Genomic DNA, 24,134 nt, shown 5'->3' on the forward strand with positions numbered 1-24,134 from the left:
CTCTAAAGAAATTGCATGGCTAGAGGCAGCCTGCAATAATCCCATCAATTGCACGCAATGGCCAGGTGGCTCGGAAGCCCTGGTGTGTGTGGGCACGCTGGACACAGTGGCCTAGGCCGATGTGGGATGGAAGGCCCCATGACACAGGACAGACCAGCAGTGACTTAAAACCATCACAGGCACCTCAGGGCATCAGTGCCAGAGGACAGGAGCGGCCTCCCGTGGTCACACAAATGGTCACAACCAGGACTGCAGGAGACCAGGACTAGAGGGGGCCAGGTGCTGGCAGAAGATGCCCGGCAGGGAGGGGACAGGGACGGGGACAGGACAGGACCATTAAGTAGCCCCGAGGCAGCTACCCGCCTCTACAATAACTCCCTCCTGGGAAGACCAGCCTTGCATTGTGGGAAAAGCACGTCTTGCAGCCCAGACAGGACTGTGGCTCTCTACCAGCGCCCAGCACAGAAACTCCTTTTTACTAGTACATATGAACAATCAGGACTTTGGAATAAGACACTTTGGTTTTGGTTTTGGTGGTTCAATACTGTTATCTGGATGAAAAAGATGAGCAACGAGAGCAAATTTATAGGAGCAAGGTGGGGAGGTGCTGTGTGAGTGGGACAAATCAGCTCCCAATGGCAAGGCGAGTGGAGGTGGCTTTGATCACGCCCTTCCTCCCAGCTCCCTCGCCCACTCCCGCTGCTGGAAGTGTAGGAGAGCAGCACCTTCTTCATCGCCTCATCAAGCGGGAAATTTCGGGAGGAAACAGAAGTTGGGCTAATGTGGGTCATGAACAGCAGAGTGCCTTGAGCCACATTTTAGAAACACCAGCTGTGTTCATATCTCATGCTTTGAACTTGGTTTTCTCCTAATGGGACCCCTACCTAATTATGGCAGGTTCTTAGAAAAGAAGATGCACTGTGCTCTCTGGTTTTGGGGGCTGACTCTGTGTGAAATGTTCTCTGAGCTCCAGTGCTCTTCTCTAGAAGCTCAGCATGCACCTCACAGCAGCTGGTTAGAGCGGGCTTCTGACTGACATCAGACTGTGTATTCATGAACATGGCTCTGCAATTGTAATATTAGAGAACTTTTTAAAATCTTTTATTGATTGACTTGAGAGAGAAAGAGAGAGAATCATCAATTTGTCATTCCACTTATTTATGCATTCGTTGGTTAATCTTTGTATGTGCCCTGACCCGGGATCCAACCTGCAACCTTGTTGTATCAGGACATCACTCTAACCGACTGTGCTACCCAGCCACGGCTGGCGAACTTTTTAGGAGACTAACTTTTTAGAAGCTAATGAAAAAAACAGTACTTCCTTGGGAAAGTGGGATACCAACTCCTAAGAAAGGGGTTGTTGGCATGGACGGATATTATCGTTTATCCCTTTATTCTGGGGGAGGCCTCCTGTTTACATGGTATATTATTGAAAACAGAATGCCTGTATTTCAGAATTCTTTTGCAAAATCTGGGCGTTCTGTAGACATTGGTTGCCTGGTTTTCTTACAAAGGAAAGCTCCTGGGTGTCTCTAAAGGGGCTCTTGTTCCTCTGGTGGGAGTGTGATGGCGATGGAGCCAGCAGTTTGGTTCCCTCTGGGTCTGTGCTGGAGCCACAGAGCAGCCGGGACCGGGCCCTGTGCTCACAGGAGGACTGAGCCGAGATGGGAGGCGTCACTGCCACCCAGTGTGGGAACCACGGGCCCTGGGGTTCACAGAGAGGGTTTATGTGGAGTTCGTGTCGAAGTCGCTCCTGCATTTCCAAACGGCTAACACTTTCCTCCTCTCTGCTTCCTTAGGGCCCCGGAGATCATCCTTGGTTTACCGTTCTGTGAGGCGATTGACATGTGGTCCCTGGGCTGCGTCATCGCCGAGCTGTTCCTGGGCTGGCCGCTCTACCCCGGCGCCTCCGAGTACGACCAGGTGGGTCCAGGCCGCACAGGTGTTCAGGACAGTCGCTCCCGTTTCATTGAGAACAGGGCACGCGGGTGGATTACGGGGTTTATGTCGTCTCCCAGATCCTGCTCCCCTCAACCTTGCTTTTCTCTCTTTCTTCTTCTTTCTTTCCCCTTTTTCACTGTTCACTCCTTTCTTTCCCTGTAACATTGTCTTTTTCTCAAAGGCACTAGAGCCATTAATATACCACATGCAAGGTGACAGGAAGCTCTCTGACCTCGTTCTCCTCTTTTCTTGCAGATTCGGTATATTTCACAAACACAGGGTTTGCCAGCTGAATATTTATTAAGCGCAGGGACAAAGACAACTAGGTTTTTCAACCGTGACACAGACTCGCCGTATCCTTTGTGGAGGCTGAAGGTAGGAAGAGCGTCCCCTCCATCCCTCACCAAGGCCCAGCATTCAGGGAAAAGGGTGGGGCGGTTCGTGGGGAGCTTTTGACGGCAGCCCGCATCGGGGGAGGGGCTGTTGTGCTGTGTAGTGTGGATGGATTTCCGTGTTCAAAAGCACCACTTTGCTTGGCTGCTGCCACCTGCAAAGCTCAAGTCCCAACTCCGACTGCTGAACTCCCAGGATTCAATTAGGTGAACCCTGATGACCTGTCTGGTTTGTGTAAAGAGAAATGCACCCCCCCCACACTGCCCTAAAGGAGCTCCCAGTCCAGAGGGAGACCGAGCACAGAGGTGGCCCCCATGTAAGTGTCCTACCCCTGGGAGGAGCAGGGTGTGGGGACCTTGAACCCTGCCTGGCGAGGGCCCAGAGGAACTTTGGAGCCGGAGCCTAAGGATGAGGAGGGTCTCGCGGCCCGGGAAACAGCCGGGCAGCCACACCTCCGAGGCCCCACGGAGGGGTCTGTGCGTCCAGCCGGCAGGTGCTGCCACTCACCGTTGCACACCAGGAACTCGGGTGGTTTTACTTCAACAAAAACACATTTTGCTTTCACTTCTATCTGTGCCTAGTAGTTAAAAATTAACGTAATTTCCTGGGAGGGAGAAAAGAATGCTAGTCTTAAGTGTCTTATGTTCATTTTAGGTGCTTCCTTTTTTGTAAGCGAGTGGGTGGGTGTTTTTGTTTGGTTTGGTTTTTTTGACAGAAACCATAGCCAAATTCTAATATGATTTAAAGATAATGTGTGGAATCTAATGAACAAAATACGGACAGACTCATAGATAAAGGAAACAGACTGGCAGCTGTCAGAGGGGAGAGGGATTGGAGAGCTGGGGGTAAAAAGTGAATGGATTAAGAAAAAAACAAAACTTACATGTCCTAGCTGGTTTGGCTCAGTGGATAGAGCATCAGCCTGCGGACTGAAGGGTCCCGGGTTCGATTCTGTTCAAGGGCACATACCCGAGTTGAGGACTCGATCCCCAGTAGGGGGCGTACACGAGGCAGCCGATCAATGATTCTCTCTCATCATTGATGTTTCTATTTCTCCCTCCCTCTCCCTTCCTCTCTAACATCAATAAAAAAATATATTTAAAAGAAAACAACAGTATGGTGGTTATCAGAGGGGAAGGAGGGTGAGGGGAAATAGACTTGACTTTGAATGGTGAGCACAGAATACAATGTACAGGGGATGTGTTATAGAGTTGTACTCTTGAAACCTGTATAACCTTATTGACCAATGTCACCTAATAAATCAATAAAAATAAATAAAATAAAATTCATGTGTGGCCAACAGTCACAAAAGATTTAGAAGAGAGATTTGGGAGCTAAGCGAGCACTCTTGGTCTGTTGGTGGGAGGGCTGGCATTTGGTGACTGTGAGAGGCTTAAGGTCAGTCCAGTAAAAAGAGTCCTCGGCGGAGGAGAATGAGGCCAGACAGGCAGGGTTCACGTCCATATCTCAGTTAAGAGCCTCGGTCCTACTTGTCCCAGAATCTAAGCCTAGATCTTTAGCTGCTCCGCGTGTGCTGTCCTGGAATGAGATTTTGAGTACTTACCTGAGATCCATGGATGAGCAAAAAAAAAACACAAACAAACAAACAAACAAACAAACAAAAAAACACAGTCATTGGGAACAGCGGCTTCCTAGACCAAAGCCAATGGGGACCTGGACGAGTGTGCCCCGGCCCCAGGCGGAGGGGCAGCCAGAACAGCCCCAGAGCCTGCTGCTGCCTCCTGGCCATGTGACCTTGGCAAGCTCCTTAAGCTTTCTATTCCTGCTTCTCCCTCTGGAAATGGGTTGGTAATCATCCTGCCTAAGATGGTTGTAAGGAGTCTTAAATGAGTTCATGTGCTTTACAATAGTGCCTGGCACGTAGGGAGAGTGGTACGCATAAACGTTTGATAAAAAACTAAATTAAATTTTAAAATGTGTGGAAGAGGGCTTCTGCTTTTCTACATGTGGAATCTTACCATAGGCCTTAAATTAGGGGGAAATGTAGGGTTTTCATGGATACTGCCTGCATTCCTGTTCGTCTTGGAATCCTCCAGACCTGACTCAGAGCAGGCCCCCTGACAGGTGTTTGTGGGAAGGAAGGAAGAGCGATGAGTGAGTGTGGAGGATGAAGAGAGAGAGTAATTAGAGTGCAGGTCACTTTAAGAGGAATCAAAGTCTCCTTCTCCAAAAGGTGGGAAAAGACCCTCCATGAAAAACAGCGGGTAGAGATTTTAAGTCACAGTGACCAGGAAGTAATTCACATTACCGATCGGCTTTTGCCTCTCTTGACCAGACACCAGATGACCATGAAGCAGAGACGGGAATTAAGTCAAAAGAAGCAAGAAAGTACATTTTCAACTGTTTAGATGACATGGCCCAGGTAAGCTCCGTGGGCGACCATGCAATGTCAGCCCTTAAAAACCAAGCACAGCAAGGCTTCTGCAAGAGCAATATAGGGTGGTGAGTAGAAACCCACATTACTCAACTGCCGTGGTTGACCCTTGACCTCATGACCTGCCAGCCTAAGTAAGAATACCACTGGGTTGTGGGACATTTTTAAAGCCTTACACCAGCTCTTGAAAAATAGCTTCAGTTTATTGGTTCCCATTTGCGAAATAGTACTGGCCAATCTCACTGACGATTTCATGAGAAGAATTTAAGCCCACTAGTACATTTGAGCTTAATGCCCTTGACTCAGTGTTAGTTCCTAAGGGCTGCTGTAACAAGGTACCACAAACTGGGTGACTTAAGACAATGGGCATTTATTCTCTAGAAGCTAGAAGTTTCAAATCAAAGTACCAACGGGCCATGTTCCCTCAAAAGGCTCTGGGAAGAAACTCCCATGCCTCTCTGCTAGCTTCTGGTGGCCCCTGGGTGGGCGCAGTGTCCCTGCATCCCCAGTCTCTCCCTCCTTCTTCATGTGGCTTCATCCTGTGTTTCCTCTGGTCTCTGCATCTAAATCTCCCTCTTCTTTATCTTATAAAGACACCAGTCATTGGACTTAAGGCCCACCCTATTCCAGTTTGACCTCATTTTAACTGGATCACATCCTCAAAGACTCTATTTCCAAATAAGGTCACAATCACAGGTGCCGGGCATTAGGGCTTAAACATGTCTTTTGCAGGGACACAATTCCACGCATCGCACTCAGTCTCTCTCAGCTCGCTAGAGGGGCCACAGGCTCTCACTTTTGTGCCCAGAGAAAGTGCTAGAACTTCAGCTATCTTTGGTGTAAAGACTAGTCTCAAATCAGGGCAGCCCAAAGTGAATTTTTCTTAAAAGCAATGAAAAGTAAAGCTAAAAATCAATAAACATTCAGCACCCCTCTTACGGAAGAGAAGTGTAACCCAAAATCATGACGCCGAGTCGAGTATCCTTATCAGTTGATTAGAAGCTTAGATTGTCTTAGAAAACAGAAATTGCTTTCCAGAGCATGTCTTGGAAAACGTAGAAAGCACCACAAGACAAGTCTCTTAAAGGCTTTGCTAGTAGAGACTTGATCTGGGAGGGAAAATCCTGCTCAAACACCCTGCTTGTCTGGCAGAGGTGACCCCGTGAATACAGGGACTGAAATGACCCGGCCCTAACTCAGGGAGCTACAGAGGACGACACACTGTAGATGTAGGGGGAGGGCACTTAGGCCCCAGCATTTCCCTCCGAAGGTTAAATACATAAACCTTTTGCATCTTATTTTGTACTGCTTGGTTGTTTCTAACTGTGGTAAAATACACATAGAACAAAATTTACCATTTCAGCATTTTCAACTGTACAGTTCAGTGGTATTAAGTTCATCTACACTGTTCTACAACCAACCTCCAGAGTTCTTTTCATCTTGTGGTTCTTTTCCGTGAGGTGTGATGTGAGGCGCATTTTGATTTAACTGATTATAGCAAGAGGGTGCACATCCTGTCACTGATGTATGTCACAGGTACCGGCAGCCACCGCCCCTTCCCCGTGCATGGCCTCCCTCTGCCTTTCCTGCAGAGCCCTGCCATATCCTGTGGGCAACAATGACATGTGGCGGTGCCTTCAAAGGGCAGACACCGCCCTGTAGGAATTGAGAAGGGGGTTGAGAGATTGGATGGAGTTGCAGAGCATAAGGGAAGTCGAGGAGACTCAGCGGGGTCTCGGTAACCTGTCCTCCTTGCTTCCAGGTGAACATGACCACAGACTTGGAAGGGAGTGACATGTTGGTGGAAAAGGCAGACCGGCGGGAGTTCATCGACCTGTTAAAGAAGATGCTGACCATCGATGCTGATAAGAGAATCACTCCGATCGAAACCCTGAACCACCCCTTTGTCACCATGACACACTTACTCGACTTTCCCCATAGCACACAGTAGGTGTCCTGCTCCGTGCTCTTTACAAGGGCTCAGCAACTTTTTCTTCAAAGCCTCAGAGTGAATGTTTTAGACTTTGCAGCCAAACAGTCTCTGTCGCAATCAGCTCTGCCATTGTAGCTGAAAGCAGATGCAGACAAGAGATAAACAAATGAGTGAGGCTGCGTCCCAATAAAACATTATTATAAAAACGGTGGCGGAGCATAGGAAAGTCCAGGGCTGGGTGGGCTGGACTCTGGGTGTCTGTGCATGAAGGGAAATGCTCAAAATGGCAGGGTCTGCAAAGCAAAGCCCCTCTCCGTGCCAGAGGTCACTCCCAGACCCTTCTGGAGGGGACTTTGTCTAGTTTGGATTTGGTTTTGTTCATTCATTCATTCAGCGTGCTGTGTGCTGTGCCAGCTGCTGGGGTACAGTGGGGGGCAGAGCAGATGGGGCCCCTTCCCACTGGAGCTTACAGTCTAGAGGAGAGAAAGGTACAAAGCTAGTGATGCCCAAATAACCAGGCTGATATCAGGGCAAATATGGGATGTGATGAGAGCGAGTGACAAGGGAGCCTCACTGGAGACAGGGCAGGAAGTGAGTGCGGAAGGACGAGTAAGAGGTAACTGATGGGAAGGCTGGCAAGGGTGGAAAGGGTATTGCTTGTGGGGAGACTCCGCCATGGACAGGACCAAGCCCAAGAGCTGGGGCACAGTGGGAGAGCTGAGGCCCCAGGACCAGATGGGGCAAACCTACCTTGTACCGGATTTTGGTCTCGATCCTAAGAGCAATGGGGAGTCGTTGAAGGACCTGTAGAAGGAACTGGCTGGTTAGAGTGTCAAGTCCATGAGCCCTGAAGACATGGCCATCACGTTGGCAGCTTAGAAGCTGTTGGTGACTTAGAGCTGTTTCCGTAGATGATGGAAGCAGAAACCAGCTTAGCTGGTTGAAAGCCTAAGGGAAACGTGAAGAAATAGACAGGATCCTTTCAAGAAAGGAGGCTGTGAAAGGGGTGGGAAGAATTGGAGGGGAGACTAGGGAGGGCCCAAGGGGGACTTTTGGAAGAGACTTGAGCAATTGAAAATGCTGATTGGAAGTGTCTGGTACCAAGTGAGAAACTAAAGATAAAAGATGCTCTGAAGAGAAGTTTCCTGAGACAGTGGAAGGGGCTGGGCCTCAGAGCACAGGTGGAGGACTAGGCCAGTGTCACTGTGGATGAAGGCGGGGCGCAGACGTTGGCTGGCATGCTGGGTTCGCAGAGGAAAGTTGAGGGAGCTCTTCAGACAGTTGTCTTCTCTTGTTGAGAGCAAGATGTTTAGGTAGGAGAGTTTAGGTAGTTGACGCAGAAGGTGGCAGAGAAAACTGAACAGAGAAATACAGTGGAATTGTTGAGCACAGAGGTTGGACATGAAGAGTAAGGTGTAACAACTCCCCGGGTGAAGGCCTGGAGAAAAGAGAGTTGGGTCATCCAGGTTGGAGTTTTGTCAGGCTGCTGAGAGAAAAAGAGATTGACAGACTCATGATGTTGGAATAGAGCATTGTAATCCCAATGGATGGCTATGGGACCTTAGCTGAAAAGGAAAGGAAGTAAAGATGAGAAGGTCCAGAGACACTGAACAGTCTGATCAACTCAGACTGGCTACTTTAGTCATTGTCAGATGAACCAAATGGGTGACAATGTGGCTGGGGGATGGGGTACTTGAATTTGTGGTCTAGGGGAGTGGAGCAGTGTCAGGTTTGACATCCAAAGAACCCACAGCCAGCACTGATCCCCGGGGTGAGAAGTAACTGAGAAGCCAGGGTGTCTGGCAGGTAATCCGTGTGCCCCTTGAAGAATCCCTCGGTGGCAGGGCATGTGTTAAAGTGGAAGACTGGGTCAGAGGCACAGGCCCGGTGAGTGAGCGGGAGAGAAAGGCCATGGCAAGAGAATGGGAGACAGTACTAGTTTTCAGAGTCTGCGATAACAAAATACCACTGAGGGGCTGAGGGGCTTAAAAAGCAGAACTTTGTTTTCAGACAATTCTAGAAGTCCAAGCTCAAGGTGTTTGGCAGAGCTGCTTTCTTCTAAGGCCTCTCTCCTTGGCTTGTAGATGGCTGTCTCCTCCCTGTGTCCTCACATGGTCTTCCTTCCTCCTCAATATGAATTGGACTAGGGCCCACCCTACTGACCCCATTTTACCTCTTTAAAGAGCCCATCTCCAAATTCAGTCACATTCTGAAGTACGGGGGTTAGAACTTTAACTTATGAATTTGGGGGGAAGGGCACAGTTCAATTCATAACACAGGGTAACCAGGGATATCACTTCAGCCACTCAACCCAGAGGTATGTGGGATGAAAGTCACATCCCTGGACGTCTGCAGGGAGAAGCAGTGTGCTCACGAGCACCAGATTAGATAGGGTCAGGGGGAAAGGGAGAATGTGTGAGAAGAGGCTGGGGAAGAGAAACATTTGCAGATCATGGTTGACCTGCCATGACAAGACTCATATTGGGCTGAATCTCAGGCTGGACTTGAACTTAACCAGCCTACAAGAAATGACTGGCGGCGCCCGCCACTGATGGCACTTCCTCTCATTTCGATTCTATTCTTTATCAGTTGATGTTAAGCAAGTCAAATCTCATTACAACAAACAGTGAGTCTTTAATTTAGAACCATGTTTGAAACAACCGAACTCCAGTACAAAGAAAGAACTTGGACCCATCCCTTGTAAACTCTTGTTATGGTATTTGTTCTGTTTCTGGGTGTGGTAGGAATACTTCAAGGGGGTGTCATTTGGTACCACAGAGGGAAGCCGGACTTGGTGATTTACTGACTAGGGCCCCCAAAAGATCACTTTTTACATTCAGGGGTGAAGTGGGATGATTGAGAAAGAGCTATGGATAGGAGATGGAGGGATGCTCTCCAGAGGGTTCACATTAGCCGTCTGTCAGTGAGACAATCACCCACATAAAGTCAGAGTCACAGATGAATGGCCTCAGGGTCCTGTCCATCTCTGGGTTCCGTGAGGAAGCACACTAGAATGCTTCACTGTACTTGGTGAAGACCAAGCGGGGAGACCACGAGCATCAGCTTCAAATTCAGAACTTGGTGTGGGTCCCAAGAGGACCACTGGCAATTTATAACTCAGAAAATGGGCCTCAGAAGGAAAAACAGGTCTTTGAGCACACCGAGGCTTACCTGAGAGTAGGCCTAATCCCTAAGGGCCCCTACAACTTGCTGAGAAGACCAGGAGAACTCCAGGGTGAGCAGAAACTTCCAGGCCCACCCTGCTGTAGACCCCCCACCTTTGGGACTGGGCCAGAGCTGCCCCAACATCTAGATGAGAAGTGAAAGAGACCCACCCATTTCTCCATACCAGGATTCTAGTGCACGAGTTCCTTAAAAACGAGTCTCATAGAAGTAACCCAAAGTGCAACTGACAGGCCATTTCAGTTAGAGAATTCTGAGTCTAATAGCTTTTGGCTGAATTGTCACAAAATTATTGAGTGCTTTCCATACATTCCAAAGGGAATATAAAATCTATATTTTTATTCCTTCAGCCTCTATAGGAAAGCACTTAGCAGTGTGTTTGGCACTTAGTAGATGTTCAGAACATGCTGGCCTTACCAGCATTATTAGGTTTTTTTAGCTCTTGGTTATTGTAGGATACGTTTTCCCTTCTCTCCAGGGTCTACAGTCAGTAAATGGTTTCGTGTGCATTGTGTGGCCAATGTAAGTAATTCTTAACTCCGAAAGAAAGAGGAGTCTCTGGCATGTCTAAGACAGTTTGGGGCATCTTTTATGGAAAGGATGTTTTGGGGTGGCCCACAAGCACCTGCTTGGCCCAAAGCATAGCTTACCTATAGAATGCAGAAACAGTATTACCTCTGTAATCTTAAAATAGTAGAAAATTATTATATTTATATTCAGTTATTACATTATAATTAAATAAGTATTTAAAACTGAACTTTAAATGTTTTATTTTGAATACTAGCATTTGAGGAAAAGTAAGTTTAAGTAGAAGACAAACTGAGAAACAAGGTATAAATTCTGATGAACACTGTATGGTGGACTTTCACGAACTTGGTCAAGGGCACTTATAACTTTCAAGAGGATGTATATGTATATGTATATGTATATGTATATGTATATGTATATGTATATGTATGTGTGAAGATTGCCAGTAATTAGCTCTTGATCTTGGCAGATTGCCTGTCCTCTCTAAAGTTCATCCTTACTCCTAAAATAGGGGCATCACTCATCTCTCCCTCTCGTGGTGGTTGTAGGATTGAGTGCAAGAATCTTGCACACAACTACCACAGCTCTCTGTCACTGTCAGCCACTATTACTAATTACTAATATCATTACAGTTCTCATTACATGCCCAATTCCGGTGGGGAGAAAGTGGGTAATAGGGTCATGATACTGGGCTGGCTAGTTCCTTGGCTGTCCCCTAGATGGCGCTGGTGCCCCAGACTCGCTGGGAAGGATTAGCGCAAGGAGTTGTCTTGTGGAAGGTGGCAGCAGGTCATGCCTGAGAACGTACACATTTGTTTATGGGCCAGAAACCTTACTGGAAGCTGAGAATGAGCAGGGAAGGTGGAGACAGATCAGCGACATGAGGAAAATGCAGTGAGAGCCATCAGGTCTGTTGTGCTGTGGAGAACCATTACCTGTGCAGGCTGGGGAGCAAAGGCAGTAAGACAGGGTGAAACTTATCTAAATACCGTTAACGGTAGCAAACGCAGCCTTTACATGAGAAATCCAGGAAATTTAGGCCTAAAGTTTCCCCACTTGTCTTGTTTACTAGATTAACTGTTCTCCCTTTTTCTCTCGCCATTTTCTCCCCTTTATCCCATGCTACCCTCTTCTCTTTCCCTTATACCTCTGTCTCTGCCTTTCTCATGAACAGCGTCAAATCATGTTTCCAGAACATGGAGATTTGCAAGCGTCGGGTGAATATGTATGACACCGTGAACCAGAGCAAAACCCCTTTCATCACACACGTGGCCCCCAGCACATCCACCAACCTGACCATGACCTTCAACAACCAGCTGAACACTGTCCACAACCAGGTAAGTGGGGAGCAGAGAAGGCCGGCGGGGCTGACAGCATCAGGAACTGTATTTCCCTAGCAAACCCAGTCAGAAGACAGAACTCCTCTACTGTCACATTCAACCCTGTAAGGTGTTTGCACCAAGGTTATTGCCTTTGAGACCCCGGCGCTTTCCGTCTACTGGTGGCCCCATTGAACAAGTTGTGTGCAACTCACTAAGGAAGTTGTTTCTGAGATGGTACCTCTTACCACTTCTCTCTGTCCTGATGCAGGAATAAGGTAAAGGAGATGCTATGATCCTTGTATGTCTGGCTTCTGCCTGGTAAAGAATTCTGAACTGGGACACTAGCGATCATCCAGTTCGGGCCCCTCCTCCTTGTCCCCAGACAGCTGTGTCCACATGGCCTCCTTCCAGCACAGATGAAACCTGTCCTTTCTCCCAAGTCGTGGGGAAAATCAATTCCGTCTGTCATCAGAATTCCAGCACCTGGAACTGAAAGGGACCAGGATGCTAAGGTTTTCTTCCCATAGATGCCCCACCTTTCATATAAAATTAGCAGGATCTAGCACCTAACATGCTGCTTAAAATATGGATGACACCAGGAAATATTTATTGACTGAATAATCTCCAGGCCCTACCTCAGGCAGTCTCTGGTGTCTAAGAGACCTTTACTGCCATCTTCCAGTGTTACCAGTTCCCCCAAAGAGTCTCCCTAGATTTTTTCAGTTTTAATATCAATCTGCAGTGACAACACTCCTGTGTGTGTATACTCACATGCGCGCGCGCACACACACTCTCTCTCTCACACACACACACACACACACACACACACACACACATGCCTCCAGAAGAGAGGCTTTACTTTCCAGCCTAGCCTCTCTCCCTCTGCCTAAACTCTAGGAGAGGACACCCGGCATCTGCTGCCCCTGGGGGCCACTGGTATTCTGAAAGCTCTCCTGAGGGGGAAGACCTAAAGCTTGCTAAGGCCTAGCGTGCAAAGAAACAAACATTCCCTCCCAGCACCTACCCCAGCCCTCAGACTAAGGCATCCACAGCCAAACAGGTGAAGTCCTTGACAAAATCTCACCATGGTTTTGTTCTTCCTCACCAGAACCCCAGCACAGTGCATAGACTGATCTGGCGTGCCACGAGCATGCAGAGCAGAGGGAGATCGATTTAGAAGGGAAGGTTGGCCAAACCCAGGGGAGGAGGGAGTGCGAGACCAGAGTGCATAGACGGTGTTCATTAGGCAGTAATTGGAGACTTTTGAGCGGGGGGTGACATACACAAAGTAGTCTTTTGGAAAGACCGTTCTAGCCTCTGTGCCCAACAAGAATTGGAAGAAAAAAAGCGGAGGCCAGAACATCTCTGGTCAGAGCTTCCCAGGTCCCAGGCAGCGGAGGAGAGGACCTCCACTGGGGAAGGAGCGATTGACAAGAGCCAGTGGGTTCCAGGGATGTTTTGAAGGAAGAAGCAGCAGGCCTCATGGCTGGCCAGAAGGTGGGACGGTTGAGGATACCGGTGCCCCACGGCTCCAAGACCTGCAGAGTCTGGACTTGGACGTGTGGAGTCTGAGCAGAGTGGGGATTATGTCTGTGGGGAAGCCTCCCGGAGAGATGGGGACTGCAGGGAACCAAGAGGACACACAAGGCATGTCATCAGTAACAAAACACGGACACTGGCCCCACGTGTTGCACTCACTCCCCTCACACTACCTGGAGGCCAAGCATACGCTGCTGCACAGACACTTAACGTTCCAACGTGTATCTTAAAATGCAAACGTGTGCGCCACAGCATTTAGTAATTACCCTCAAACAAATAAACGTGCTTTGCACTGAAAGGCAGCATAAAATCTAAGTATAAAAAAATGTGTCAAATGAGACTTTACCCTTTTTATCAAATGTGACACAAATACATACCCTTCCTGTAATTCTGTTTTTGTACGTGGCCAAGATGTCCTGTGGTTCTCTGGTCCTTGTAACCCCTGGTGGCCAGCCCTCTTGTAAGCAGTGGTGACTTTGAAGCCATTGGTACCCTCCACCTACCATGCTGAAGATCAGTGTGGATAAAGCTAAGATGGGGTGAAAGTGGACAATTCCCAATTTAGAAGTTCTTTTCCTTCTGCCGCCTTGCTTCACATGAGGTTCGATGTCAAAGGGTGTTGCTTTCTGAAAGAGAAAGGAGAGAGGACATAATTTCAAAATTGCTCTCACCTATCTCCACTTCACTTCTCTTGACCTAGCATCTTTTCTCTCTGCCTTCCGGCCTTCGTAGCTGAACACCAGTGTGAGAATTCGCACACTCGAAGGAGAAACCCCAAGCTCACTGTGTCCCTCTCCCTCTCTGTTTCTGTAGCATATTTCTTTGCAGTAACTGCTGTACGGCCGTCTGAGTGTCTCTGCAACCAATGCTGCCTCAGCCCTCCCCAGGCATGTGTGCCCTGGGCCTGCAGGGGCCTCTTCCTGGGCTGCACCCTCAGGTCCATGTATGTGCACCCCAATCCCCTCAAGTGTGGGACGGAGCAGGGGTTCAGCTTGCCCCCGTCACTATGTTCCAGGGCAGAACCCAAGGAATCCAGGAATCCTAAACTCAAACCTGGCTTTCCACTGTGTTAGGAAGATATAGTTGTCAAAGTGGAGGGCAGAACATAAATCATGTCTAGTCTGAGTTTTAACTTTGTAGTGTTTACACATGTGATCTGGTAGCACCGTTCCATCTCTTGCCCGGGCCCCACAAACATCAGGAACAGCACCGAAGGCGACTGTCATGTGGCTGCAGGCACCTGCTTCTCCTTGAGACTTTCCAACCGAATTTCCACTCCCCTCTATTTCTGCTTCTTTGCCCTTGGTTTTTGTTTGTTTGTTCTTCTTTGAGTTCATTTATTTGACTTAGATTCGTGTCTCCCAACCTGCCACCACCCTCATTTTTTATTTTTGTTTATTTTTGTTTAATCCCCATCATTCCTTTAGGCTCCCACCTCCACCAGTGCCACTATTTCCTTAGCCAATCCCGAGGTCTCCATACTAAACTACCAATCTGCACTCTACCAGCCCTCAGCGGCATCCATGGCTGCGGTGGCCCAGCGGAGCATGCCCCTGCAGACGGGAACAGCCCAGATTTGCGCCCGGCCGGACCCCTTCCAGCAAGCTCTCATCGTGTGTCCTCCCGGCTTCCAAGGTAAGGGTGAGCAGACACCACCTCTCACTGCTTCTGACCAGACTACCTCAGGGGCTCTGACCGCAGGGCTCCGTCCCGCCGACTTTCCTGGCGTAAGGCCCTCTTCATTGCTTTCCATGGCACTGGCATCCCGGAACTGTGGCCAGCCGAGAAACAGTGGGACTGTTCTTCTCACCACCTGCCAGTGATCTGGCCCTGAATGACTGTCTTTAAATAAGCACATTGTTGTGCTCCCATTGTTATGCTGGTACCAGCTCTTGGACACCTCACATGAAATATCCGCCGTGTGGCTTAGCTATAGAAAAGTGCCAATCCCTGACTGCCAAGGCAGCCCAGGTCTCATGAAGAACATACCTCCCAGGCTACCCCCTGGTGATTCTTCAGCCAGACACCACAGCACGCTCCTCCTGGAGCCTCTAAGAAGCTGGAGTTGACCTTGTACTTGGTTACAGTTTACACAGAAAGCCCAAGAATTTGTTGTTGCGAGCCCCACGGGGCAAGCATGTGTGGGTGCCGTTTCAGAGTCAGTGCCACTCCAATGGACTCCTCCGTTCTCTCCCCACACCGGCTGTGACAGTGACACACACGTGTCTTCCTGTCAGAAGCACGTTTTCCTGTCGTGACTTGTCAGCATAACATTCCACTTTTGGCTTTACAGACTCCTTAATTTCACTTCTAGTCTTTGAACCCATTCAAGGTTGTTCTTTGGTTTTGGTTTCCAATTTAAGTTAGAAACTAAAGGGGAGAGTTCCTAAGAACCAGGCAATACCTGAGGGGACCGGTGCGGAGAGGAGGGGAGAGCTGTCTTCCGCCAGCTCGCTTCCATCGCTCAACCCCTCTCTCCCTCGCCCGCTGTCTGGAGCAGGGTTGCAAGCCTCTCCCTCGAAGCATGCTGGCTATTCCGTGCGAATGGAAAATGCTGTTCCCATCGTCACTCAAGCCCCAGGAGCTCAGCCTCTTCAGATCCAACCAGGTCTGCTTGCCCAGGTAATTCTTTCTTTATGATTCCCCGTATTGCCATTATCCCTGTTAATGTTTTCCACAAAAGAGATGTATCTCTGCTAATTCCCTCCCCGGCGGTGAGTTAGGTGCTTCGAGTCATTAGAATATCTCAGTAATATTCTGCATGACGCCCAAGTGAATTATCTTCCTAAGTGCCTAGCTTACAATTCCAAGAAGAAATTTAGACAGAGGGAGAATCTAGGGAGATTATTATTGTATCTTTGTAATGCAAATTAATATAGGAGACCTAGGTTTTACTCCTAACTCAACTAATAACTCTCTGTGACTCTACTAATAACTCTCAGCGAACATTTCTTTGCCCCAAATTTCCTTCTTGTAAAATAGAAATTATTTTTTAGAGCCAAAAAAAGCCTTGCAGGTGATTTATTTTATAGTTGAAAAAACAGGGTTACAGAAGCAGTGAGCTGGAACCTTCCTTATCTGTTCATATAGGTGCTCTGATGGTAGAATGAGACCATGGAGGTAAAAGTGATGAAAAATTTGTAAAGTGTTATGGGAATTTAAGATAACACAGTGATACAACAGTAATAGTAATGACATGAACTTTAATAACAGATACATCATCATTATGCCAGGTTCTTTAGTTATGTTTTATTTAAGCCCCACAACACAGTAAGATATTTGTTGCCTTTTGACAACAATGGAAGATGAGGCACAATCACTGGCACAAAGTCACACAGCAATTAGGTGACAGAACCAGGACACAGACCAAAGAAGTATGACAGCAGCACCTGTATTTTACCCCCTGGCTATCCTGCTTCCGTGTGATCATTTCCACTGTTGCTGCTGAGGACAGCTTGACCTCAGTGTTGTTGAAGCACCTTTATTTTTATTTTGTTTTTTTTCCATCAGCATTTATCCCCTCTATGCCCTCTTCCATCCACCCCCATAAGTACCTTTGTCTATTCTAATAAAAGGGTAATATGCTAACCAGACCGGACATCTTCCGGACAAAGTCATGGTGGTGGGGGCCGAGGCAGCGGTTAGGGGGCGATCAGGCTGGCAGGGGAGCAGTTAGGAGGCGGCCAGGCCGGCAGGGGGGCATTTAGGGGGCAGCCAGGCTGGCAGGGGGGCAGTTAGGGGGTGACCAGGCTGGCAAGCAGAGGCAGTTAGGGGTGATGAGGCAGGCAGGCAGGTGAGTGGTTAGGAGCCAGCAGTCCTGGATTGTTGGGTCTTTTGTTTGTTGGTTGCTTTTTAGTTTTCTCTCTGCTTGTCACTTAATCCCTGCCAATATATTAGCCTGTCACAATGGAGCTCTCCCCTAAATATTTTTAAATGGTCCCTTCAAAGGACAAAAATAAGCTAACTTAGAAAAATGAGTATGATAACTCTAAGAAAAAGCAATAATTAAACTTTTAAACTGGTGCCTTCATTTTTCTCTGGGTAAATTTCTAGGTTTCAGGCAGAAGCATTCCAAATACTATTAATTACTTTAAATGTATTCAGAAAACTGGCATCATTCTTTTCAAGGATTTGGTTTGTGCAAGTTTAGAGATGGAGTCTTGCAAATCCATTCCGCGTGTTAGTTTTGTTTGCTGTGCCCTTTCCCTCCCCACATCCCAGCAGCATCACGTCCTTAAAGGGAACAGACCCTCTGCGGCACCCTGAGGATGTGTGCGCGGAAGGAAAGGGTGTGATCTTGCGCCCTCATTTCAGAGACATGAGAGTGATCTTTATGGATTGCCTTAACAATAATGCTGTTTTGATACTGCCTAAAAGCTGCTGTCACCTCTATGCTCCCAAACCCCTGCCCAGAGCAGACATCTTGACCACCATCGTGGTGAGCGAGTAGGTAAAGGTGGAGAGATGGGAAGTACAGTTCTTGATTGAGACAGAACTTAATTTATCTCACTCTTCAAATGGCAGGACCCAAAACCCGCTTTCACTAGCGAGGCTGGAACAGAAACTCGAGCCCCCCAACATGTGGAGATGTCTGCTTGCCTGATCCTTGTCGGCTCTGCCCTTGCAATAATAAGTTTTTTACATTCTTAGCCGATCAAAGACCAGGTCTCCTCTTTCACACCTATCACAGGGTCTAGCATACGGAGCGCTTGGATCATGCAAATTGATCACGTGATTAACAAACATGCTGATTGCAACCTCCTTCACTCTACAGCAGGCCTGGCCAAGTGGGACCCAGCAGATCCTGCTTCCCCCGGCATGGCAGCAGCTGACTGGAGTGGCCACCCACACATCAGTGCAGCATGCGACTGTGATTCCTGAGACCATGGCAGGCACCCAGCAGTTGGCTGACTGGAGGTAAGCAGGAGAGCTGGTGTGTCTGGCCTGGGAGGCAGGTCCACCATGGACCCTGAGAGCTGCTGCTCTGGCCTGTACCTGAATTCCTGGTTCGCATATAATTTTTTAAATTAAGAAGAATATTATGTGGAATATGACCACAGTGTAAGGAGATGTAATTTTTAAATAAGTGTGCCAAGAAACAGGAAAATCAGCTTCATTACTTTATGGTCAGTTGTCACTTTCGACCCAAAATTCAGTGACATCATTTAATCACCGGTATAATTCACCAAACTTGGCTCCAGATGATTTTTTGTTTCTCAGAATTAAATTCCACTCCCAAAAAACGAAGATTTGTCACCAGTGAAAGAACGCAGAAGAGAGTCCCCGAGGTTCCTCAGCAATTCCAGGAAGTGTTCTCAGGGTATTTTGCAATGTGGACACATTGGAGCCTCCTCAGATCTCCCAGGGGAAGGCTTGACAGAACAGGATTTATTTCCAATGGTAGACTCTGCTGAGTGTGGCTTTCAGTTAATAGTTAAGCTCGAAGTCCGCTTTCCACACACCCCAACGGCATCCAGCTGGCAGCCACCAGCACACCAAACCCCCAGCATGTTTCCAGAACAAACCCACCCCACTCTCTGACTTCCTCACCCACCCCATCCCAGCACCACCACAGTGCCCCCCTTCACCAGCACAGAGCCACATGGCAACCCCCTCCCACATTGTCCCCAGCTTCCCATTCCCCATGAGAGATCGTTTGGGCTGTTTCCCATTCGGCCCAAACACTGGGGCAGGTCATACCCCTCACCCTCTGACAGGCTCCATACCAGCCATGTGGCCTCCCCCACAGTTCCTTTTCTGACCTAAAAGACTACTGTGAATGAACAGCTCTCGGTAAAACGTAGAGAAATATAGAGATATAAGCCCCCAGCCAAGCCTCAACTACAGGTTCCTCCGTTCCTCATTTAATTTTCTGACTAGTGAAGAGAGTCCATAGGCTCTTTCCCACAGCCCCACGCACTTCTCACTGACTACACCTCCCCTAAGAGCACCCCACTCATTGGAAACACTTTCAAACCAGGTAAAACTGGATTCAATTCTGGCTCTGCATGACCTGGGCAAGTTACTTAACCTCTGTGAGCCTCAGTTTCTTCTTCAGTAGAGTGGGGATAATAATCCTCAGAGGATTGTTGGAGGCTGAAATTAAGATAAAATACAAAGCACTTGACCTGTATTTAATATGTACCATACCAGTGCCTGATACATGACGGGCGATAAATAAATCTATCCCTTCCCTCACTGGCATCAGCTCATGCTCAGAAAGACCATCTTCCCTCTCCAGCTCATTAGGAACAACCACCAAATGGGAAGCTGTTTGACCAGTTGTTTTTCCTCACCCCTTTTTCTCCTAAAAGACCACATATATGTTGTACTCTTTTTTATTTTCCCTTTATCAGCATTATAGTTCATTTCATTGCAGCAATGCTCACATATTCACTGATCCATGCATATTTTCTTATTCCTCATCCCTCCTCTTACCTGGTTACGGCAGAAAACACTGAAAGCCTACACTCTTTCTTTCTCCATTTCACGTGTAGACCAAAGCACATCCATAATCATGGCTAATAAAAGACAAGTACCAGTGCTAGACCTGTATCAATGGAAAAAGAGAACCGTGTCTGTAGAAGAAATAGCAAAAACAAAATAAAGAAGCTATAACATCAGTTTCTAAAATCCATGTAAATGTTCAAAAGACATTATCAAATCTCTACAAAAGTGTCTCCCTCTTTTTTTTCTACTCATTTCCCCCAAGTTGCAAAAATATATTTTACAATATTTTAAAAATTCAAATGAATTATCTTATAGCTTTTAATTTTTTTATGTATTAAGTGGGCTTTTATGGGCAAGCCTCTGAATTAATCACCACTTTTAATATTTCTGTGGGAAAACAACCTTTGAGCTCCATACAACCCAAATCATAAGAGCTTTTGAAACAACCCATTTTCAAGATAATGGCTGCCAGCACTACTATCAGCATGTCTGACTGTTATTCATCTTGATTTAATACCAAACTCTATATATATATATATATATATAAAGAGGTAATATGCAAATTAGCCAGGACGCCGTAACAGTCACGACCGGCTCAGGAGGAGGCTGCGTGTGCAGATGGGTGAGAGGGGACTGTGTGCGTGGTGAGGCAAGCCACGGATGGCGCAGGCCCGGAGCAGACACACACGCAGGGGGGCCCGCCCCAGCCGCTGCAACGGCTGGAGCAGGCCCGGAGCAGACACACCGCGGCGCACCAGCAGTCCCATCTCTGCGTGCAAGCTGCAGAGGAAACACCTTTTCTGACCGCTCATTGGCTAAGCTCCCTGTACGCCACTCGCAGTGTTCTTAGTAACTTGGGTAATAAGAATTCAAGAAGGTGATCTAGAGTTTTTCCACCTCACTCCTGGAGGAAAAAATGAAGGTCCGCTGCTGGAGGGCTAAGAAATGTCATATTCTGCCCTAGCCAGTTTGGCTCAGTGGATAATGCCTCGGCCTGCCGACCGCAGGGTCTGGGTTTGATTCCGATCAAGGGCTTGTACCTAGGTTGCAGGCTCCTCCCTGGCCGGGGCCCAGGTCAGGGCTCATGCAGGAGGCAACCAATCAAAGTGTCCCTCGCAGATTGATGTTTCTCTCTGTCTTTCCCTATCTCTTCCATGCTCTCTAAAAATCAATGGAAAAATATCCTCAGGTGAGGATAAAAAATAGAAAGAAAGAAAGAAAGAAAGAAAGAAAGAAAGAAAGAAAGAAAGAAAGAAAGAAAGAAAGAAAGAAAGGTCATATCCTATGAAAGAGACATCTTGAAAATGCCTAAAGAAAGTTGTCATTTTTTCATCAACATGGACTCCCTTCACTGGAGTCCATGTTGATGAAAACACCTTGGAGGCTGTGGCGGCTGTCAGTGGCAGCAGCAGCAGGGTGATGGGGTGGTGCCTTCCCCTGATCAGCCTGGTTGCTTCCCGCAGAGGGAGGCCAGACTGCGGCTTAGGCCCGCTTCCCATGGTAGGACATCCCCTGAGGGCTCCCGGACTGTGAGAGGGGGCAGGCTGGGCTGAGGCTGAGGGATTCCCCCTCCCCCAGTGCACGAATTTCGTGCACCGGGCCTCTAGTATATAGGTGTGTGTGTGTGTGTGTGTGTGTGTGTGTGTGTGTGTATATATACACACACACATATATATGTATATATATGTATATATATGTACACACATATATATACATATATATATGCAACCTTCAGTTACTCTTAATTGTTCATTCAGCAAGCATGTAATTAATTGATCAGCTGTTACATGCTGAACACTGAGCTAGCCACTGAGAGAATTCAATAGCACTCGACATCAAACACCTATGGCTGCCAATCTGCAGCGTTTGTTTATCACATAAACTACAATGTCCTCACTTATAAAACGGTATTCCTGCTATATCCTGCCTACCTCACAGAGTGGGCTAACCCATTGAAGGCACTTTGTAAATTCTGTGAAAGTTGGAGGGAATGTTTATCTCCTCTCCCCGGACCTTGGGCTGAGCCTGCGTACTTGGCATTCATTCTTTCTCTTTCTTAGGAGCAAGTAGTGTTCTTGACCCTCCTTCAGAACAGCCCTGACACTTCACTGCCCCGGGAAACTCACCTGATGAGCTCACTGAGCGAGGCTCATTTCTTCACTAACCCCACAAGCTAGCAACAGAACCAACTTGGTTTAATTTGCCTTTTAACTGGGGAGGATCCTTTATCTTTAAAAAGAAGCCCTGTGTTTATAAAACCAATAAAAAGCCGTGTTTTCCCATCTCTCTTTCAGGAACACGCACGCTCACGGCAGCCATTACAATCCCATCATGCAGCAGCCTGCGCTCTTGACTGGTCATGTGACCCTCCCAGCAGCCCAGCCCTTAAATGTGGGCGTGGCCCACGTGATGCGACAGCAGCCAACCAGCACCACCTCCTCCCGGAAGAGCAAGCAGCACCAGTCCTCTGCGAGGTGGGTGGTGAGAAAGCTCTCAGTGTCGGGAGCCATCGCCTGTGCTCCGGCCCCTGGCCTGGCACCGGGAGTGGCTGGGGACACAGGAACCACGTGGCCGGCTCTGGTCTGTGCAGGGGTCGGCCCTCCCGGCACCCCACTCGGGGCCCGGGCTCAGGGTCCAGTGCCAGGGCCCTGAGCGATTCTGCCCCTTTTCACTTCTCTGGAAAACACTCAGGCCCACCTCTGAAGTTGCACTTTGGAAACCATAACTTTTCTTTAAAATGTGCTTTTTTTTTTTTTTCCTGGAAACCTAAGGTCAGAAATTTAAGTTATTTAGCTGCGTTAGTGTAAGCAGTAACTTGATTAATCCTAGACATTAGCCAGAACAGTAATCTTGCCCGTTCCCTTTAAATCCGGTCTCATCTCCGTGGACTCTTTAAAGTCAAGATTGACAAAAGGCCCATATTCTGATTCTATATACATGGTGTCCTCCCCCCCAAAAAAAGTGTGTACACAGACCTTGACTAATTATAAAGGTGGTGTTTATTAAATACATTTCCGCTATCAGCTGTTGAAGTGTATATACATTTTGAGGGGGACACCCTGTATATGGCCTTTGGAAAAGGCAAAACTATGGAGACTGAGATTGCCGGGGACTCGGGTAGGAGAGGAGGGGGTTGACAGGGAAGGATCATGAGGGAACTTTTAGGGGGGTGAAAAGCTCTGTGTCTGGATTGTGGTGGGGTTAACTGACCACACATTTGTCAAAACTTATCGAACGCTTCAGAAGGGCAACTTTTACTGTATGTATACCTCAGTAAACCTGATTTTTAACTAAATAAGAGTTTTCCAAACAAAATCGAAATCAAGATTGAGAAGCTGCAGAATTACCCTGCATTTCTCCCCGGTGGCACTGAGGTGGAGGTGCCCAATTGCTTATTTGAGATTGGTTAATCAAGAGAAGTCCAGTATATAAGATGTCTAGAAAGTTTGGTTTTCTACTTCCTCATACAGCCAGGCGCCAGAAGTGAGGCCTGCCTTTACGTTCTCTTTCAGAAATTAATCCAAGAGCTCACTGCCTCAAGTTGTCATCTTTCAAGAGTTCTTATTTGGGTGCTCTGACAACTCAGGGAAAGTCATCTCAGCTCAGTGGCAGCTGTCCAAAATACTTTAGTTTGGCAGCCCTGGGACAACACAGCCAGGTCATGATTAGGTCAGGCAGCAGAAATGGCCACCATCTCAGTCCTCACACACTGCACGCCCAGCCAGGGGGCCATCACACAGAAATCCGGTCTGGCCGAAACCAGTTTGGCTCAGTGGATAGAGCATCGGCCTGCGGACTGAAAGGTCCCAGGTTCGATTCCGGTCAAGGGCATATACCTTGGTTGCGGGCACATCCCCAGTAGGGGGTGTGCAGGAGGCAGCTGATCGATGTTTCTCTCTCATCGATGTTTCTAATTCTCGATCTCTCTCCCTTCCTCTCTGTAAAAAATCAATAAAATATAAAGAAAAAAAAAAAAAAAAAGAAATCCGATCTGACCCAGAGCTGACCTTAGCATCATTGACATAAGAACCCTTTGCTTCCCAAACTTCACAAGTCCTTCCCTGTTGCCTGCTCCCCACGCAGCTGGTGTTATGAGACTCATTGCTAGTGCATTTCAAGATCAATATAATTATCGTGAAAGTTATGTATTTGCCTATTATTTAAGACCAATGCTTTGGCAAAACAGCCTGAAAGACCAGAACGCTCTCCCTTGTTGGGTGGTGCAGCGAGGCATACTTTTCTTTAATAAGGCCCACTGGAAGTATTTTCACTACTGAAGTAGTGAAAACATAATCTCAAAATTGTAACATATTACCAATAACAAGTAGTATGGTGAGTACAAACAACAGAACCATCTTATCAGTAAAACCTATTATTACCAACCCCCAAAAAGGAGCAAGCATCATATCTGATACCAACTAAATAGAAAATTAAATAGATCCACCTTTAC

The 24,134-nt window shown here is 47.6% G+C and overlaps 1 protein-coding gene across 2 annotated transcripts in view; it reads left to right on the plus strand.

Moving 5' to 3' along the window:
• Positions 1 to 24,134, plus strand: part of HIPK2 (homeodomain interacting protein kinase 2) — a 165,748-nt gene that overhangs the window by 126,375 nt on the left and 15,239 nt on the right. Inside the window, exons 3-11 of one of the 2 annotated variants that reach the window (XM_079785534.1) lie at positions 1,800 to 1,923; positions 2,197 to 2,316; positions 4,631 to 4,717; positions 6,492 to 6,676; positions 11,548 to 11,710; positions 14,662 to 14,869; positions 15,735 to 15,856; positions 18,009 to 18,151; positions 21,979 to 22,158. In XM_079785534.1, coding sequence (XP_079641660.1) covers positions 1,800 to 1,923; positions 2,197 to 2,316; positions 4,631 to 4,717; positions 6,492 to 6,676; positions 11,548 to 11,710; positions 14,662 to 14,869; positions 15,735 to 15,856; positions 18,009 to 18,151; positions 21,979 to 22,158 — 1,332 coding nt within the window. The remainder of the gene's footprint in view (positions 1 to 1,799; positions 1,924 to 2,196; positions 2,317 to 4,630; positions 4,718 to 6,491; positions 6,677 to 11,547; positions 11,711 to 14,661; positions 14,870 to 15,734; positions 15,857 to 18,008; positions 18,152 to 21,978; positions 22,159 to 24,134) is intronic. The other variant, XM_079785535.1, reaches the window with a different exon arrangement.

Source organism: Cnephaeus nilssonii, assembly GCF_951640355.1.
Source record: "Cnephaeus nilssonii genome assembly, chromosome: 12".
In the NCBI taxonomy this organism is placed as follows: Eukaryota; Metazoa; Chordata; class Mammalia; order Chiroptera; family Vespertilionidae; genus Cnephaeus; species Cnephaeus nilssonii.